This window comes from Aethalodelphis obliquidens, unplaced genomic scaffold (assembly GCF_003676395.1).
Source record: "Aethalodelphis obliquidens isolate GAN/ISIS:26980383/991018 unplaced genomic scaffold, ASM367639v1 scaffold102, whole genome shotgun sequence".
Lineage (NCBI taxonomy): Eukaryota > Metazoa > Chordata > Mammalia > Artiodactyla > Delphinidae > Aethalodelphis > Aethalodelphis obliquidens.
In genome coordinates this window covers 2,553,513-2,573,800 of record NW_020838046.1, presented here as the reverse complement: position 1 = coordinate 2,573,800, position 20,288 = coordinate 2,553,513, and the positions used below count along the sequence as shown (strand labels likewise).

Below are 20,288 nucleotides of genomic sequence, written 5' to 3'. Positions count from 1 at the left end.
GGCAGCCCCTGTCCTCCACCCAGCAGCTTTCTCCCTTCCACCTGCAGCCTGGCCTGACCCAGACCATTACAGTCTCACCTGGTGCCAGCCCCGGGAACCTTCAGACCCTCCCGTGTCTCGGCTTCCTGCCCTCAGCCTTCAGTGCAGCTCCCTCCTCCACCTGGCTGCCATCCCCGTGTGGCCATTCAGAGATGCCCACCACTCCATTTCTAGAAGGTCCCCCTTTATGGAGCTCTCCCCTGCCCCAGAGCCTCTCTCCTGTTGATCTTCTGTATCCTAGGGCCCACCAGGCTGAAGAGGCAACTGGGCAGGCTGCCATCCGTTTGCCCTCTATGGCGTTGGGGCAACCATCCTGTCCTTCCCCGCTCCAAGGAGGTCATCAGGACCCCTGACACATCACACCCCCATGTCTGTCCTGACAAAGGACCCAGCTGCACAGGAGGCCCCCAGCAGGAGCAACCACTCTGCGCTGCCCCAGCCACACTGTGTGCACCTGTCACCAGCCCCTTAGCCCACATGTGAGCAAGCCGGACAGGCGAACTATCACGTCTCCACCCAGGATCCCCAGGACTAGCCAGGACCCACAGGTCGATGCTGAGGGTCCACCCAGGGCTGTCAACGGAAAGGGCCTGGGCTGTCCACTGGTTGGTCTCCAGGGCCAGGCCAGGAGGGCCCCTCCCTCCCGAGTCATCGGAGTCACCAGGTGGAGAAGCAAAACAGAGCAGAGCAAAGACAGTGCAAGGAACCAGTTTATTAGCATCATCAGGGCCGACTGACGGGGGCTGCTCCCACACAGAGACCCTGGTCCACCCTGTAGAAAAGGCCTAGGAGGGTCTGTAGAGCTGGGCCCCACACAGGCCTCCTGGAGGCCAAGAAAAAACGTTCACGGGTGAGATGTGGCTTGGGGGAAGCCCCCTATCGAGAGGGAGGCTGGAACCCCCAGCCTGGGTGAGAGGCAGGGCTGTGCCAGGCCTGGCCACTGGGCAGACAGGGCCCATGTGGCAGCCACTGCCTCATGAACGGAGCAGGAAAGATGCCCAAGTGCCTTCCCTGTGTCTGGAGCCCCCGAACCCAGAGCTGCAGTCTGCGAGTCACTCCGGCCAGTGCTCTCAGAGCAGCTTCGGTACACTCTGAGATCACAGATGTGTGCAATGTCCTCAGCTGAAGACCGAGTCCTGTGAGGTAGGAAGCACCCAGGGAGGAAGGGGAGGGAGGCGTCCTGAGTTGTTGGAGAGCCAGGGCAGGGTCAGAGCACACGTGTCCGAGGGGTGCCAGCTCTGGGACTCTCTCCTGAGTTGAAAACCCAGGGCAGCTGTGAGGTGAGTTGATGCTGGTGCCAGGCAGGGTCCTCGGCCCCAAAGCCATTTGCCTCTTTCTGCTGCCCCATGCAACCACGGCAGCTTAGTCAGGGATGTCCCAGCCCCAAGAGTTTCTCGTCTCAATCCTAGCCACCCAGCTCCTGATGGTCCTGGCCTCAGCCCTGGGAGGGGCTAGGGTCCACGTCCTCATCCGGGCAAATGTGCAGGGTGACAGTCTCCCCCACTGTCCCAAAGCTGACCGTCTGGGTGGAAACCTCCGTTTTGAAGCTGCTCTGGCCACTGTCCACAGAGCGCTGAACCTGAGTGCAGAAGGACGGCTTCCGGGACATGATACCTCCAGCCCGGGCCTCCTGAAAGCAGAAGGAGATGCCCCTGGGGCCAAGGTCCTGCGGCCCTGATGGAAACGCCTCCCGGGAGCTGGGCGTACGTGTGAAGAAGCCAGGGGAGGTTTGGGAACCTGGTGGGAGCCCCACGTTGAGCAGGACGGGCTGCCCCACGGTGGGCTCGCTGATCTCTCTCTGAAGCACTGAGATTTCGCAGGGCGGGTCATCGGAAGCACTGGGCATGGGGCCGCTGCAGCCAAAGGTCTCCCCTTCCTGGGGCACGTAATCCTCCAGGTCAGCCAGTGTGAGTGCACGGCCGTTGTGTGTGAGGATCTTGGGGTCCCGGCCCTGAAGACCGTCGGCACTCAGGGGCTCTTCTATCTGGTAGGTACCTCTTTCCTCTGTCTCCTCCAGGGGTGCCTCCTCTTCAGCAGCCCAGGGAGGGGAAAGCTCAGGGGTCTCTGGCCCCGTTTCCACATGGAAGGCTAGGGGCTCGCCAACACTGGCCATGGCTGGGGGCTCCTGGGTCAACAGCTTGTTGTTGGAGTTGTTTGTATTGGGGTCTCCTCCAGGCATCCTGCCAGGCAGTGTGGAGAGAAGCCCCTCCGAGCTGCCAGGCGTCTCTCTGGCCAGAGACGCGCCCGTTGAGCCAGTCTTCTTCACCCGAACTTCAATGGTCTCCTCGACCTCCACCCATTTGGGCTGGGGCCCAGCGTCCCCAGGCAGGGCTGACACGTGGGCCTCGGGCTCCGTCACGTACAGAGTGGGCACAGTGGGCCTCCAGCCTGGCTCTGCCTCGGGCCTGCAGGATTGGCTGGCTCCTGGCGAGGGCAGCAGCTCAGGGGCCAACAGGCCTGGCTTGGGCAGGCTGGCAGGGTGATAGGAGTGGGAGGGAGACTTGCTGGGGGACTGGCGTCGGCCACGGGGGCTCTTCACCACAGTGGTAATCGTCTCCTCTCTGTGGGGAGAGGGCCGAGAGGAGATAGGCACAGAGACCCAGCCTCACCCAGCGCCCTTGCCATCAGCACATTCGGGGGCCAGTGAGAGAGATCAGGTTAATGTACAAGCAAGCGAGTGGCGAAATTGCATAAACTAACTCCTACACGTGGGCTTAAGCCTGACCTCCAGATCCCCATCCAGAGAACCAAAGAAACAAAGCACAGAGTCTCATCTGGCCAACCTCAGGCTCTAGTGTACAGATCTCAAAATGAGGGTTGAGGCATCAGGGGAGGCCCATGCTATATCACGCAGGTACCTCCAAACCCCAGACTGGTTTGTAACGTCATGTGTCAATCTCCCCTGCTTGTTTACGGCTGTCTCATTTTGGAGACACCAGCCCTCCTTACAGCGCTAATGAAGGGGTGCAAGCCACACAGCCCTCCTCGTTGAGCCCATCAGTGCTTTGTGCTTTGTAACATGGCAGGAGGGTGGTGGGGGTTAGAGGGGCTCTCAGACGGCAGGTGCCTCAGTGATCCTCGGTTAGGGACAGGCTGGGCAGCTGAGGCCGCAGGCGCAGGAGGAATGTCAGAGTCTTGACCCATGGCCTGTGCTCATGGCCTCCAGGTCTGGGGATGTGAGGCCCGGCAAGGACACCTGGCTCTAGGCATGGCTTGGCCAGTCATGGGCTGTGTGACCTCAGACAAGTCCGCCTCCCTCTTGGGCTCCATTTCCCAAAACAGGAGGGGGATGGAAGGGGAAGAGGAGATAGAACTCAAGTCCATTTGCACGTGAGTGTGCATGGGGCGCTGGCCAGGGACCTTGCAGCAATTCTGGTGGATGGGTCTGACCCCCTTTTACAGGTGCAGACAAGGCTGAAAAGGGCTCGAAACTTGCCCAGAGCCAAGAGTCAGAAGCCCACCAGTCAGCCCAGGCCTTCCTATGCCAACCAGTACGCCTGACCTTGCCAGGTGCTGAGGGTGCAATGAGTAATAGGCAGGGAGCAGGAACACATTTAGTAACACACAGCTCTCCTGGGCCCCAGGACCTGCATGTCCTCGCGGGCTCAGGCAGAGGGACCCAGCATGCATATGGCGACAACTCAGTGCTGTCACCAGCTGCCTGCAATGACTAGGACTTTGTCTGTCTCTTGTTCAGCTTTGCTTTTGTCTAACTCCCAGCTCCATACAGGAGCAGTTACTCCCAGGCATGGGCCCAGAGATGTGTGGCCACACCTTGGGGTACATAGCAAGTACGGATCCTGCCTCCTCCGGCCCTCACCCGGTAAAGGGGAAATGCCATGCCCCCTTCACTCACAGGGAGGCTGAGGCGCGGAGACGTGGCCTACTCAGGGCCACAGGCCTGCCTTCCTGCTTCACGCAAGACTCAGTGGCACTAGGCTTGTCCCTGGCTCAGAGACTGCCCAAACCTGGGCAAGGCCCCATCTGCTGGCCTCACACTGCCTGATTTGCTGAGCCAAGACAGTGAGTCCAGCGGAACTGGACAGCTGGGTCACTCCTCCTGAATGCACCCCATGCTCCGCTTACTGCTGCCCCCACCTCAGGGCAGGTAGGCACCCTGCTCTGAGGCCACCGGCACAGCACTTGAGGCTGCCAGGTGGCAGGGGTCTCTCTCCCGTTTCCTTCTGGTACCCCTTGGCTCCCTAGAGCCCCTCATCGTGCCGCAGGCGCAGTGTGTGGCGTGCCCTTGCTGGGATGCTGCGCCAGGCAGTTGCCTCTCTCCATCCCTCAAGATGAAGGGGTGCACGCTTCCTTGCAGGGTGAGGGTTGCTACCTCCCTAAGCCTGGAATAGACTGGACTTCAGGATGCCTCGGGAGTTACCTAGTCCAGCCTCCCATAAGCACGAGGACACCCTAATGCCTCCTCAACGGGGCTGCCCGGCCCCGTCTCTGCTCCTTCATTTTGTCTTCCGTAAAATGTAAATAACACTGCTCCCCTCATAGATGAAATGTAGAGGTGATCTGTGTAAAGCTCCGGCATGGTTGCGTACCTCCAGGGATGGGACTAACTTCTGCCCCAGGCAGACCCATCTATTGTGAGGTGGCAATCTGCTTTGGGGGACAAGGGAGAAAGTCACGGAAGGGCTAACCCAGGAGCTTATCAAGACGGGATTCTCCAGCGATATCACCACCTGCAGGCACCTATAGGAGGTCTTATGCCTATGGGGAATTAAGAGGTTCCCCATCCTGGAGCCTCCCCGTCACCTGGCTTTAGGAAATCACAGTCTTCCTTCCTCCCGGATTTTACAAGCTCTTCCACCCATCTGCGTCACACATCTGCTGGAAGTCCTTCCAGATTATCCAGGTCAAGACCAATCCTGCCTTCTGTGGGTTCACCTAGCTCTGGACCTCTTGTATTATTTAATTATCAACAACGTGCGTGGCTCTTCCTCAGCCTTGAAGGCACTGAAGGATGGAGGATGGGACAGTGGGTGTGGCACTGAGGAAATGAGTTCTCGGCTGGCTTCCAGTTGTGAGCCACCCTCAGCAAGCCTCCTCTCTTCCCTGAACCTCAGTGTCCCCCCCTTCCTAGTGTGAGGGCTGAGTTTGGAGACCTCTGAGGGCCCTAGAGCTGTGCTGTTCACTATGGTTATGCTATTTTAATTAACTTCAAAGTGTTGAAAATCAAATAAATTTAAAAATCTAGTTCTTCAGTCACACTAGACAAGTCGCCACATGCGGCTAGTAGCTGCTGTAGTGGGCTGTGTAAATATAGGTTATTTCCATCATCACAAAAATTTCCATTGGACAATGCCCTAGGGTATCCTAGGGTACCATTCTGCCTCTAGTACACTGAGGGAAGCAGCTTTCAGTCCCTGCTCCCCGCTAACTGGCATGATTCTGGGTCCAAGCCCTGGGTGAGCCACTGTGACGTACACAGAGTAAGTCTACCCTGCTGAGGCAACGGGGCCATGAAAAGGGTACTTAGACCCTGGAAGAGACAGCCTTGAAGTGTGAAGGTAGCCAAGGGCCCGGGGGAGGTGAATGCCCTGGGAGTATCTGCGAGGTGCTGGCAGTCTGCGTGGTGCACAAAGGCCATGTGGGCAAAGCAGTCAGACAAGCAAGGGGCCAAGCTCCACAGGCACGGTCCAGGGAGGTTAGTGGGCATGCAGGGAGCACTGCAGTCAGAAGGAAGGTTAGGAACACGCCTGCACTTACATGATGACGGTTTTCTTGGGGACTTTAGTCTCCTGCTCAGTGACTACAAAGAAAACAGTCGGAATAGCGAGGGTTACAGATCAGCCGGTGTTTGGGGGCTGAGCTATCTGAGTGGCATGGCAGTGTAGTAACCTGCTCAGCTTAGGAAACTGGATCCAAACCCTGCCTGACTGTGTGGCCCTGGTAGCGATGTCTCAGCTTAGAGTCCCAGGTCCCTCATCTTTGAAATGGAGGTGATAATGCCTGCCTTGAGTGGCTGGGGAATGAGGAGTTGTGATAACAGTGTGTCCCACGTGAGGGAAGAATCCCTCTTGAGGGGTTCTTGCAGGAGCTTCAAGGAGAGTAAGGGCTCTGTCTAGGCTGCCCACACAGAAATCCAAGCTCTTCCTTCAGCCCATGTGCCCAGGGAGCCCTGTGAACTTGTCAGGCCTGAAGTTCCACTTTTCATAGAAACCGAGGCCTAGAGAGGGAAAAGGAATGGCCTGTGGCTGATAGCCAAACTGGGACCGGGGTGGCTGGTGCCTATTTCACAAAAAAATCTAAAGACCAAAGGGCGTCTCTCCAGGGCAGAATGACTCCGGAGTCCTAGAGGTAGCACGTCTGAGTCCTGTCCCTCTGGGAGTGACCTGAGGATGCCTGAGCAGGGTCCTGAGCTCTGAGTGAGCAGGGAAACCTAGGTCTTCCCATAGGAGCACCCCACAAATTCAACTGTCTCTTGACTTTCCTAGCTTTCCTCCTCGCTGGAGCCAGCAGGATACGGCCTGTGGTTCCCATTTTGCTGATAGGGGACCCACGTCCCAGGGACAGGGCGGGACCCATTGGGGACCTGGCAGCAACTACTCCCCACCATCTCGAGGCCTCTTCCTCTGTAGCTTTTGGACAGGGTGGGGCTTGGCACAGAGATGCCTCTCCCAGCCTTGCCCCGCTGGATAGCAGGCAGCCCACCAGCTACCAGCACCCATACATCTCAACAGTCCCTCTCGCCATCCTGTGGGGAAAATTGAGGGGGACGCTCAAAAAAGTCCAGTGGCATGGCCTGGGGCGCACAGCCTCCTAGTCCCTGGTCGATGGGATTTTCTGCTCTGTTGCAGTGCCACGTAGAAAAAGAACTTCCCTTAGCTGACTGTGGGTATCTTAACCTCGTCTCCAGTTAGATGAACGTGAAGGAAATGTACCAGCTGTGTCTGTATGGCACTTGGGAGCCACATTTACTGTGCGTGTTTGTGTGTGTCCATGCTAATGTGTGTGTCTGCATGCACACGTGTGTGTGCCCGTATGTGCTTGTGCAAGCTGCCTCCTGGAGAGAGGCGAGTCCACTGGAAGAGAGAATGGGATCCAGCCAAAATATCCTGTGTGTTTAGACTTAGTCGGGCCCAGAGAGCACCAACTTGTTGTGGTCTGTAGGCCAAGCAGTGAGAGATCCGGGGCTCCTTGCCTCACCCTCCCTGACAGGGGCCTCATTCTGTTGCTTTTGGGGGGGGGTGGCTAGGGCACCTGTGGGCTGCTACATTCCTGGCACCTTTGTTCCTGACCTAACCTGCCACCAGGTGGGCTCTGGGCTCCAGTGAGTACTGGCTGTGGAAGGGGTGCAGCTGTGCAAAGTGCGGCTCCTGGCCCTGCGCAGTTTCACAAGCGAAAGGGCAGCGCCCCACCCCACAGGGCCAGCCAGGGCCCGTTCTGGCTGCAGAACCACCGGGTTAATGATGAAGCGGCAGGATAGGGTTAGGAAGCAGGAGGCAGCGGGCTCCAATTCCAGGGTCTGTGAAGACTGGCCTCTCCTCATGAGGCACGAAGGCCATTTCCGGCACAGGTAGGCGGCCCGTCCTCCACACCCTGTGTCCACGGGACCTTGACAGAGACCCATCATGACAATGAAGTAAATAGCTCTGTAGGACGTGCTTGTCACCAGTCGAGAGGGTGTGCTGAGGTGCATGCTGAGCCCTGCTCTGTCCGACGTAAGATGCCACAGGGCAGGATAGAGGTGCCGGCAGATGCCATGGGGCCCTCCGATGGGAACCGGCTGGACCAGTGCCCTTTGGGGCTTGAGGAACAGGATCCCTGCCCACGAGGGAAGGAAGAGTCCCTAGAGGGCGTCAAAGGCCCCAAGGCTGAGCTCCTGGCGCCAGGTGGCCGACTCTGTGAGGGTCCAGACAGACAGCAGCCCCTGCACGTTGGGCCCTGGGAGGGATTGATCCGGTGGCTCCAGGCGTCAGAGAAGCCAACTTTCAGGACTTGGGAGGACACATAGCTCCCAGCCCATCCTACTGTGAGAGCTGCAGCTCCACCAGCTTTTCTAGTGCAGCTTCTGCTTGCATGCCCCCGAAGATGGGAGGCTCAACATCTGTCCTGGCAGCCCCTTCCGGGTGAGGCGGTTCAGACTGGGAGAAACTCTCCCTGGGGCTGCTACCTGCCCTGGGCCATCCCCGGGCTGGGCCCAGCTGGGACCCTGGAGCCAAGCGTGAGTGGAGGAGTGAGGCATCTTGCCACCCTTCACCTCCTGCCCGGGAGCACACGGCTCCCTGATGAGGCCCATTCTGCAGCCCAGACCCCTCGCAGCCTGGCCCAGGCCAGGCCACGGAGGCCAAGCCACGGCATTCTCTCTTTTCCTCAGCCAGCCCCACCCGGTGTGGAAGGATCAGGCCCCTGACACCTGTTCCCTCTCCCAGGAGCCAAGTTGGGATCCAGCAGCCTGCTTCTGTGGAGCCGTCCCTCTTACCATCCCTGCCACCCATCCTATAATACCCCTCCGACCACTGCCTGGCCGGCTGCTCAGGACCCAGGTCTGGGCTTTGTATGCACTTGTTATTCCCCCAGGGATGGTGAGCAGGGCTTAGGGCCCCCCCCCCAGCCCCTCGGACTGCCCCTCCAGCCTTCCCCAGGCTCTGGGTTCACAGCCCACCCTCCTCCGGCCCACATACATGCTGCTCCAGTCAGGAACTGGCAACCAGTGCTTGCCCCTCAACCTCTGAATCCCCTCCTCCGTGCTTGCTTCCCCTCATCCAGGAAGTGTGCTCTGATTAGAGGCGCTGACGGTTTCACCCCACCTGGCGCTGCCCAGGCATATGGCGGGTCCAGCCCAGGCCGAGACTGGCAGAGGAAGCACTCACCTTCCACGGCAGCGAGCTGCTCCACGTGGTGCTGTTCTCGGGCCTGCAGCGCCGGGCTCTGCATGAACAGCTCCGCGCCGCCCCGTTTGGAGCCCAGCCGGTTCACCAACTGCAGGACAGACAGCAGAGGCTCACTTAGAACCCGTGGCTCCCCAGGGGGCCTGAGCAGTCTCTTGGAGGCCGTACAGGCCAGCTGTAGCATGGGGGGCCCACCACGGCTGTTCCTAGAGCTGCAGAGCCTGACCACAGGGAAAAGGGTACCGGGCGAGCCACTGTGTCCCCAGCACTGACCAGGAGCTTCCTGTGATGGTGGGGACACTATCTGCTCTGTCCAGTGTAGTGGCCACGTGGGCTCTGAGTACTTGAAATAGAAGTGAATCTTCACCTAGAGTTAACTTTAACTGATTTAAATTTAAATCACTGTGTGTGGACAACAGTGACCGAAATGGACAGCACAGGTCCAGAGCTGACATGGGTCCATTTTTTCCCTGAGAGTTGCCATGCGGAGCAGGCCCCACACTTCCCCCATGAAGGCTGCCGGCAGCAGCAGTAGCTAGCAGCCAGGAAGAACCACAGCCAGCACACACCTTCCCCAGACCATTGCCAGTTCCCCCCGGGCCACGAGGACTGAGGGGGCTCCACCCAGGGCCCACTTCCTCAGTCCCTGTCTTCTCAACATGGACAGTGGGTGACAGTAGCCTGCTGTCCCCTCATCATGGACAATGGGTGACAGTGGCCTGCTGTTCCCTCATCATGGGCAGTGGGTGACAGTGGCCTGGTGTCCCCTCGTCATGGATGGTGGGTGACAGTGGTCTGCTGTCCCCTCTCTCATTGTGGTCAGGAATGGTGGTAACCAGGCAGGATCCCCAAGACAGGTCCCCTCAGCCCCCTCCCCCTGGGCCCACCCTCCTCACCTCACACTCATAGAGGCCCAGGTCCTCCTTGCCAGCTGCCCGGATCTCCAACACCAGCAGGCCGCTGCGGGGCTCACTCAGGCTCTGGTATTTGCCCCCAGGGGTCAGCAGGGCCCCATCCTTGTACCACCTAAAGCCAACCCCGGGGGTGGTCAGGTGGGGTCTCCCCAGGTCCCCCATGCTCAGGACCCTCCCCTCACCCACCCTGCAGATCCAGATGTCCTTACAGAGGACACCCCTTACACCCCTCTTGGATGCCACCCACCCAACATCCTCTGTCCTCCTCGCTGCAGCTAGAGCTGTGTTCAGAACGTGCTGCAGCCCCATCACGCCCACTTCTCATCGGAAAGGCTGAGGTTCTGTGTCCAGCCTACCCCAACCCAGAGAACGGGCTGCCCACCCTCATTTTTCAGGCAGGCAGGATGGCCCCAGGGCAGGCCCACCTGCCCACCTCCACCCTGGCCCCAAGCTGCCTGGCCCACCTGATCTGAGGGTGTGGGACACCTTCGATGGTGCAGGTGATCTGGGCATCTTCTCCTTCCACAAAGGGCACTGCCCGGACCTTGTTCACAAACCGAGGCGGGACTGCAGGGTCCAGGGAATGTGGGGAGAGGGGAGAGAGACAGAGATTGAGAGATGGAGAAAGAGACAGAGACACAGAGAGAAAGAGATAGACAGATAGAGAGAGACACAGAAACAGAGAGATGCAGACAGAGGAACAGAGATACAGGGAGACAAAAAGACAGAGAGAGACAGAGACAGATAGAAGGAGAGAGACACAGAAATTGATACAGAAATACAGAGAAACAAAAAAGAGATGGAGGCAGAGAGATGGACAGATAGAGACATAGAGATACAGAGAGAGACAGAGACAGAGAGAGACACCATGACGGAGCAGGACCCCACGCCCACCAGCGAGTCCCCCAACCTCAGTAAGATGTTCACACCCACCCCCTGCCAGCTCCATCCACAGGCCCGTGCCCCCCCCATGAGGGCTGATACCCTTCCAATGCCCAGAGGGTGGGGCCTGGGCACTCACACTCTGGCCTTCCCCCCAGGGCTCACCTTGCACCAAGATCTTGCCCAGGGAGCTGGCATTGCCAGCAGCACTGGCTGCAAAGCACATGTACTGGCCAGAGTCGACACCAGTCAGGTTGTCCAGGATGAGGGCACATGAGCCATCAGGGTCTTCAATGAGGATGTGATGAGGGTCCACGTCCACTGGCTTCCCATCTGGAAAGGAGAGGAGGGCAGTCACAGAGGGAACCCCATCAGGGACAAGAGACTGGGCCTGCCTGGGGGTCACAGTCGCAGGGTTTGATGGAGGAGGCTGTCCCTGCAACACAAGAGCCAGTGTGGGTTCCCTGCCGGGGTCTAGCCAGCCAAGCTGACCTGGAGCCCTGGATGGAGACGTGGGGCACCGCCCCCCATCTACTTCCCCAGACCTCATTGGGCACAGTGTAGCCTCTTAAAGACAGGCTCTTAGCTGGAGGCAGGGGCCGGGCTGGAGGACCCAAACCCAAGGAGAGGACATCTCCTTCTGATAACCAGACCCTCAATCACCTCACCAATGATTCTGCAACTATCCAGGGGCCTCCAAGGTACTGACCCCACCTAGTAGACATACTCGGACACCACCCATTTCTTTCTTTCTTTTTTTTTTTTGTGGTACGCGGGCCTCTCACTGTTGTGGCCTCTCCCGCTGTGGAGCACAGGCTCTGGACGTGCAGGCTCAGCGGCCATGGCTCACGGGCCCAGCCGCTCCACGGCATGTGGGACCTTCCCGGACCAGGGCACGAACCCGTGTCCCCTGCATTGGCAGGCGGACTCTCAACCACTGCGCCACCAGGGAAGCCCCCACCCATTTCTTTAATCACCCTCATCCAAATGCCCATCTAACATGTCCAGCTGTAACACGTTTCTTATCTGGGAGAGGGATGGTGAGATGTGCATCTTTCACTACAAAGAATTCTTTCCTCCATAAATATGTAAAATTTCATAGATGAACACTTTCCAATAACTCTGTACTTTCTGAACAAGGTTGTTTAAGTTATAACAGTTCATAAGCAGCACCTTGACTTCTGATTCACAGGGAACCTTAAGAAACAATTTAAAAATATATCCCCCCAAAAGCCTCCAGCTACCACCTCATTTCTCTGTGCCCCTGTATGATAATTCCAGGAAAGAGTTGTTCTCACTCTCTGTCTCCAGGTGCTTCCCTTTCCATCCTTTCCCAAACCCACACCTCTTGGCTTTCACCTCGCACACAAAACAGCCCTTGACAAGGCTACTGGTGACACTGTCATTCTGTGGTCAAATCTCAGTCTTCATCTTGCTGTCAGAAGACAATTCTCCATGGACTTCTGGCATTCCTGCACAGTCAGATCCTCTGGGCAAAGACACCTACCGCCAGCACTGACACCCCAGGAGCCATCCAGGGCAGCAGGAACAAGCCCTCACCTTCCTTCCCTATGAGACATTTGCTTGTCTTCCAGGGCCATAAATCACTTCTTGCTCTGGAGGGAAGGATGGGAAGATGTGCCAGTAGCCCCAGAAAAGCTCAGCATTTCCTAAAACTTGGGGGTTCTCTCTTGTGGTACAACCCACTGCATGAAGCTGACATCTGGTCCCTGGATGTGCAGATCAAGGCATGGGCAGCCCACGCTGCTTTTGCTGTGAGAAACAGCCTTTGTCTCTGACCTGGGGTCTTGTGTCTTTTGTTTGTATCTGGCTGGTAGGCTGGCTTGCTGGCTTGCAAGCCAAGAAACATCTCACAGTTTCTGATCTGCAATTTTGGCAGCAAGGAAGGGATACCTGTCAGAGACACAGCATCCCAAAAGAGAAAGAAAGTGGCCCGTGGGCCAGTTAACAGAACATGAGGGAGGTCCACAGGAATCAGTGGTGAACATACTGACCACACTTCATGGTCAGCTGGGCAGGAAACAGCTATTTGCTGTGAGTGGAGAGAAACTGAGCAGGTGGCTGCAATCTGAGCACTAAGTGGGCTCAGAGACAGACACTTGAATAGTGCCTTGGTGGATGTACTCTTTTCTTGCGGCGAGGACACTGCTGGTTCAGCCTCAGGCCAGCCCCACTTCCCAACAAATATTAGAACCCATGCTGAGTCCCAGGAAGGTTCCATTCCCTTCTTACCCCAGTCACAGAAACACACACCTACACCGAGTGCAAAGAGAGAGCCATCACCAATCCTGATGGGCAGAATGCAGGTAGGAGCAGGGCTAGAACTCAGGGGTGAGAGGCATGGGCACCAAACACGTGCAGCATTCTTTTAGAGTTAACAGTAAAGGACCTCAGTGTTTGCTGTGAACCCTGGCTCGGGACAACTCCCTGATATAGACAAACCTCTACAGGGAACCATCAATAGCTGGCACATGGGCTCGTGGCACCTGGATGGTGTCTAGAATGCTGGTGACACACTGGAGAAGGTGATCCAAAGAGATGTAAGTGCTTCCTGACAGGTGGCCCTGCCTCCTTGGAAAACTCACTCAGCCCTTATGGGAAGACCCAGAAAGAGGATGGGAGGTGTTACCATGGCTCTGGGCCAGTGGAAACCCCTGCTAAGTGGACACCATCCAAAAGGTCACCACCATGCAAGTTAAACCCCAGCCAGGCAAGGGGCACAGAGCCCCTGAGAACAATGTGATGTGGTTCTAAGTCAAGCGGTCCCTGAAGCTAAAACAGATGGGATCAGTAGTGACAACCTTGCTGCCCGTTTAGGGCTTTGAATGAGCCCAAAACACTGGATATTACTGAGCTATGGAAGTGTGTCTTGTTCCATCCCTGGCCCCTTCCTCGTCCTCCACCTTCACCCCTGTTTAAGAGAAAAATAATCAGAAGATGGGGCTTCCCTGGTGGCGCAGTGGTTGAGAGTCCGCCTGCCGATGCAGGGGACACGGGTTCGTGCCCCGGTCTGGGAAGATCCCACATGCCGCGGAGCGGCTGGGCCCGTAAGCCATGGCTACTGAGCCTGCGCATCCGGAGCCTGTGCTCCGCAACGGGAGAGGCCACAACAGTGAGAGGCCCGTGTACCGCAAAAAAAAAAAAAAAAAAAAAAAAAATCAGAAGTGGGCCTTCGTCTCCCTGTGCCCAGAGGGACCAGAGGCCCTACATGCGCATCTGATATGCCAGGCACCTGAGGCAGGGGGAGAACTTAGATTTTGATGGCTCTGCTGGACACAGGCATCTGATTCCACTGATGGGATGTGAGCAAGGTTCCCAGAGAGCAGGAAAAGTAATGTCACCTTGGGGTCAAGTCAGGGTGCTGTGACTGTGGCTTCTACCTCTGTTTGGAATTCCCTGCTCCACACAAGGGTGGGGACACCCTACACTTGGATAGGTGGCTATAGAGCATGTAACCAGGTCCAGCCCAGCAACCCGTCACTTCCCAAGATTGCCAACAGAACCCCAGGAGGAGAAAGGAAGTTCCAGGCCTCCTGGGTGATGTGAAAGGAGCCAAGCTAATGAGAGAGGCCGAGTCCAAAATCAACAGCCAGAGAGAGTGGTGGCTGGCAGGAGATCGTCACCAGCCCAATCCAGTCACTGGTCCTGTGGCTCCAGCTGGCTTGGACAGGGTGGCTGTAACAGGGTCTGCTGTGCAGGCTAACAGCTCCTGGTGGGAGTCCTGGGCATTGCAGCCACCTGCTTTTCCTTCCTGCTGGCATGCAAGGACCAAGACCAGAGGTCCCTGCATTTGCATGGGCATGATCTCTAATACACATCTCTGGTGCTCTCTGCTCCCTGCTCGCTGCCCCCCCGGGGTGGGGGCGTGGATCAGGACTTGGCCCTCACCCCCGACACTCAAGCTTCTGCCAAATGAATGACATTTTGCTGGCTGGTGAGTCTGATTTCTCCTGCCAGATGCTACTTTTCCTGGCAAAGGTTATGTGCTCACTGACCTTGAGATGTTGTGAACGCCCTGGCTATGTGGTTTGACACTTAACAGGCTATAGACAGGTGGGTTGAAGACACACTTCCTTGGGTCCGTGAACCATGGAGGCAAAGTGAGGCCACTGATAGGGCTCCCACCAGGGTTCCTGTGTGGAGCCGTTGCATTGCACGTGGCACTGAGTTCTAGTGCATGCCAGACAGGGGACTGCCGAGAGAGGCTCTGAGATGAGGGGGGTGCACATCACTTGGGGTGGACCCCCCATCTAGCAGATGGGTGCCTCTCAGGGCCATCTGTGGTGTTTCCAACTGAGATGCTGCTTTAGGTCGGTGAATGGCCAGCTCTGGCCACACCACATGGCTGTGTACGCTGCCTGGACCACCTGCGGTTTGAGAACCTGTGTCGTCTCTCACAGAAGCTGCCCAGCATGAATTGACCGTCTGACTGTCCCTTGCCTCCTCTACTCACTGGACACAGTTGTCCTCAGAGGGGGTCAAAGCCTGCAAGCTGCTCACAGGGTAATGGTCAGTGGATTGTCTGGATACAGCTGGGAACCTGGGATCCCACTCTGACTGTTCCTGGGCATGGTGCATCCCTCATTCCCCTCCGATGCAGCCCGGCGGGCAGCCCAGCTGAAAGGTGGCGGCTGAGGGGCTCATTCTTACTTCTAAATAACTTTTATGGGACGGTTTTGTCTCTCTGGACACATCGTCACAGGTGCAAGTTTGGGGTGTGAGAAGGGATGGCAGGGAAATGGAGCTGCACTACATATGGGTTCTGTGAGGCAGCTGGGAAGGGAGCTCCACAGACGCCAGGACCCCACAGACTTCAGAAGGACGATCCCCAGGCTGCTGCGGGGGACCAGCTGCTGCTCCACTGACTCTGGCCTGAAGCTCTGACAGTGGGACTGGGACGGCCCCTCTTTCATGTCCCAGCAAAGTGCCCCTGCATGTCTTCTCCAGCCCCATTCTTAGCCATTCGTGGGTGAACAAATGCCCCAGCTGGCTGTGAACAAGCAGGACAGGAGGACTGACTTCCCTGGGACAGCTCCTCCAAAACCAGGACTGGACTTGGCTACTGGGACTGAACTAAGGATTCAGGATTTACCTGCCAGCCCGGAGGAGACCTACCTGCCAGCCAGGTGAGGCCTAATAAGAGTATCTTGGTTTACCTGGGAACCTGGACCACGCCAGATGGTCTATGCCACACTGTGATTTAGGGTGGGGGCTTTAGGCCATACTGCATCAGCTTGACCTCAGAGGGGCCAGAGATTGAGGTCAGCCATGCAGGTGGTCAGCCTACGTGAATGCCCCAACAGAAACCCTGGACAACAAGGCTCAACAAGTGAGCGTCCCTGGTTGGCCACACTCCGTGTGATGGCACGCATCTGTACTGACAGAAACAGGCATGTCCACACAACTCCACGGGGGGGACATCTGGACCATACCTGGTTCCCCAACTGGACCCCACCCCACGTGCCTCTTCCCTTTTACTGCAGTAAACCAGAACCCTGAGTGGAACGGCTCTGCTGAGTTCTGTGAGTCCTAGTGAATCACTGAACCTGAAGGCGGTTATGGGACCCCCAACCTTGCAGTTCGTGTCCAGTGAGAATGGTCTTGGGCTCCTGACCTCGGTGTTCCTGGGGACCCCCAAACTTTGCAGCTCCCATCACACACAGAGTCAAATCTGAGACCCACACGGCAGCCCTCAAGGCCCAGCATTCCCCAGCCTCATTCCCCACTACACCTGCCTCAGTGCCTCCCCCTCCCCTGTCCTCCTGGAGCCTCACTGCCTATTTGGAGTTCCTCCAACATGTCTGCATGATGACTACTCTCTGCCCTTCACTCTGCCTTATTTCTCTGGCTGGTCACAAATATTACACATTTGTCTATGTGCTTGTCATCTGTCTCCTCCCCTAGAAGGTCAGCCTCCTTGGACAAGGTTGATCTGCCTGTTCACTGCACCTTCCCTGCACCTGGAATGGTACCTGGGCACTCAGCACAAACATGGCAAATGAGAGAGCTAATGAGTGAGATTCGGTGGTGGGCAGAGTCACTGCGTCAGAAACACGATGCATACCTAAGCAGCCTCCGCCTCTGTCCCACCTCATCCACCCGTGCACTCTGGCCAGCCTGTCTTTGATTCAGGAGCAGGAGACTGGAACAGGAGGCCTGTCTCTTGTGTCCAGCCCCTCAGCCTGGGCATTGCAGCCACCCGCTTTTCCTTCCTGCTGGCATGCAAGGACCAAGACCAGAGGTCCCACCCTGGATCCCTGGTCCCCTGCCCAGCCTGATTCCCTCTGGGCAGCTCTTGCTTGTTGCAAGATCAGTATCCACTGGCCCCCAAATGCCTACCTTTGTACCAGCTCACAATGGGCTTGGGTGTGCCCGTCACACGGCAGGCTAGTTTGACTGTCTCGCCCAGCTCAGCCGTGCAGTCGGCCAGCTCCTCTTCAAATTCCGGGGGGCCTGGGGATACATACACAGGGCCTGGAGCACTCACCCGTCCCCTCAGGTGCACACCTGGCAGGGCCACAGCCCCATGACCAAGGATGTGGTTGCAACAGATACCACCCCTTGTGAGCCTTTATCCATAGTACCACACTAGGGCCTGGATGGGCATTAGGGTGAGCGACACAGGTTGGCTGTATACTGGGGAGTGGTAGGGACTGTGGAAAAAGAGGGCATGTTGAAATGGGATCGTCTCTCCTGTTCTAAGCGACGAACTTCCGGGCCCTTCACATTCCTAACACAGTCTGGGCACCTGCCTTGTGCTGGAAAGCCCTGAGTGAACCTCGAGGCTCCCCTCAATTCTGGTCAGGGCCAGCCCTACACTCTGACTAAGGGCTCCCGAGAGGCTGGGCTAACCAAGGGTAGAGAGAGCCACTTGCCCCAGAATCGAGCCCCTTCCCTTGTGCCTGCCCAGGTAGGGGCAGGGCGCCAGGGCTCAGGACCTGCCAACCTGGGTGCCCGCAAGCCAGACCGCCAGGCTGAAAGGTTCAGCCTCCCATCCAGCCTCGCCTCATGAGCCCAGGCACTCACGCCACACGGGCAGGGCCAGGCGCTGCTGGATGCCACAGATCTCCTTCACCCAGGAGTTCTTGGTGATGACTGTCCGCGCCTGCAGCAGGTACTTGCGTACTGAGTCCTCCCGCTCGTGCCAAACCTCGAAGGCACGGTCATCGCCCTCCACCTTGTCGTTCAGGTCGATGCTGCTCAGCTGTGGGGGGAGGATGCAGGCTGACTGCCCGGATGCAGGCTGAGCCATGGTCACCCAGGACTGGGCTGCAGGACCGGCCAGCAGCCTCCACCTGCCCGCACATCCTGCATGGCCTCCCTCTGCCCACCCAGGCTCCGCTGGCACCCTGCAAACCTTCATCATGTTCCGGAAGACGTAGCTGAAGGTGTCAGTGCGCGAGTCCCGCTTGGGCTTGCAGACCACCAGGTGGTGGCGGAACAGGAAGACATGCCGGTGGTGGCCCTTCCACGGCATCCGTGCACCCGGTGTCCCCTCCCACACAATGAAGTGGCCCTGGGAGAGTGGTGAGCCTGTGGTCAGCCATGCCCAGCCTGGAGTCCAGCCCTCCACAAGCCCTGGCCACCTGCCCAGGCCCTCCACTGCACCCCTAGCCCCAGACCTGGCGGATGGGCTCGCCTAGAGCCTCCAGGGTGCCCGGGTAGTTCTCCATGAGCGACACGTGCAGCTGGTTCTCGGCACGCTGCGGCAGGGCCGACACCACTGCGTAGGCCTGCTCCAGCAGTGCACAGTTCTGTCCATTCCGCGCCTTGTTGCGGATCAGCTCCTGGGGGAGACTGCGGGTCAGGGCGAGACCTGGGGTGGCTGGGCATGGGGGTGGCCCCGCAGCCCCTGGCCGGCCGTGCCTACTTTGAGGAGGGCCTGGTACTGCTGGACTCGTTCCACCGGCTGCTCCAGGAAGTGCTGCAGGGACGGCGGGGGTGGCTGCGAAGGATCTGCGGCTGACAGCACCTCCTCAGTGTATTTCTGTGGAAATCGCAGGGCTGGGTTCAGGGCGGGGGGGGGTGGTGGGCACAGCCTCCAGATGGCTTATGTCCCCAGAGCCCCAGAGCTGGTGGATCAGGGTCCCACACACAGACCCTCCTCCCCAGGTGGGCCCCACTGCTGCCCCAGGTGATGGCCAGTGTCACTGTCTAACAGGTGAGCAGAGCTTGGGGTTGGGGGGGGTGACCCTGCCCGCTTTTCTAAGCTAGGGGCCAGGGGGCCTGGGCAGGCTGAAGTGGGGCCTGAGCAGGGTCAGGGAAGATGATCTGAGATCTGGAAGCCAGCATCAAGCCTGGCCAGTGGAGGCAGGGCTGACGGGCAGAGGAGCACCTTATAGAACTCCTGCACGGCCGTGCTGACCATCACCGACTCAGCCTGCACTCGGCCCACCAGGAACTCCAGATACTTCTCAAAGGCTGCCTGGTTCTTGATGAAGCACATGGCCACGTCGTCATCCGTGTCACAGCTATGCAGCTCCTGTGAGAAGCTGCCATGGAGGGGAACAGTGGTCAGGTGAGGGCTGACATCAGGACCCTCACCCACGACCCACAATCCAGCCCCAAACCCTCAGGTTTGGGAAGAAACAGGCTCCTTCCCAGGGCCGGGTTCCTGTGGATGACAGTGAGTGTTCTGGGCTGTGAGGGCCATGCATATGTGGTATTTCAGGGCGTGCACTTATGTGCAGGTGTGCAAGCACGTAAGGGAGTACGTGTCTGTGGGTGTACATGTATTCGTGTGTGTGCCATGTACATGTGTGCACACATGTGAAAGGCTGTGAGTGTGCAGGTATGCACATGTACTTGTGTGTGCCCATGTACATGTGTGCACACATTTCTGGGGTATGTCTGTGTACTTGGGTTGCAGTGGGTAGGTGTGTCACAGGCACTTCCGGGGATAAGCCAGGTGCATATGCCTGTGTTCCTGGGGACATGTGTGTACAGGAGTGTCGTGCACCAGTGGGTGAATTGAGTCATCAAAGGTTCTGTCTCTTCTCGACTCCTGCCCACTCTCCTGAGGTACAGCCCTGTCGGTACACACATGTACGAGTGTGAGCATCCACGTGTGTATGCACATGTGTGGTGTGTGTCCATGTGTGTGTAGGCATGTGTCTTGTGCATGTATGTGCACACATGTATCTACACATGTGAACAGTGTGTCCAAGTGTGTGTCTAAGCATGTGTGTGTATACATGCATGTACACACAGACCGGGGAATAGCCTTGAGGCCCATGCTGCATGCCCACCTGCTATGGAAGTGACTGATGTCCTGCACATTTCGAAAGATGACTGCTTTCTGGCTGGCCACGGCCGTGGGCACGTGGGGGCAGTGGTCCAGGTACTGCATGTGGTGGTTCTGCAGGAACTGCAGCTTGCCCACAAAGGCCTGCTCTGAGCTCAGCAGCTCCTGGATGATGGAGCTGGGTGGGGAGACAGCCATGAGGGGAAGACCCAGGAGCTTAGCTGCTGAACCGGGCACTTCCAAGTCACATGCATCCTGCTGCCCACTTTCAGAATGGGCCTGGCAAGCTGGTGGAGGGAGGGCACCCTCACACACCAGGCAGCCCCACCACACGGAGTTTCCAGG

At 57.9% G+C, this 20,288-nt stretch overlaps 1 protein-coding gene across 1 annotated transcript in view; it reads right to left on the bottom strand.

The window, feature by feature from the left end:
- Window positions 1-733: 733 nt before the first annotated feature.
- OBSCN (obscurin, cytoskeletal calmodulin and titin-interacting RhoGEF) overlaps window positions 734-20,288 on the bottom strand; it is a 90,040-nt gene continuing 70,485 nt past the window's right edge. The window contains 13 exon segments of the mRNA XM_027096393.1: window positions 734-2,600; window positions 5,758-5,800; window positions 8,865-8,973; window positions 9,779-9,908; window positions 10,261-10,363; window positions 10,844-11,011; window positions 17,039-17,152; window positions 17,726-17,903; window positions 18,057-18,215; window positions 18,322-18,486; window positions 18,570-18,686; window positions 19,035-19,191; window positions 19,948-20,121. Of these exon segments, the coding sequence (XP_026952194.1) occupies window positions 1,475-2,600; window positions 5,758-5,800; window positions 8,865-8,973; window positions 9,779-9,908; window positions 10,261-10,363; window positions 10,844-11,011; window positions 17,039-17,152; window positions 17,726-17,903; window positions 18,057-18,215; window positions 18,322-18,486; window positions 18,570-18,686; window positions 19,035-19,191; window positions 19,948-20,121 (2,743 nt within the window). The 3' untranslated portion in view covers window positions 734-1,474.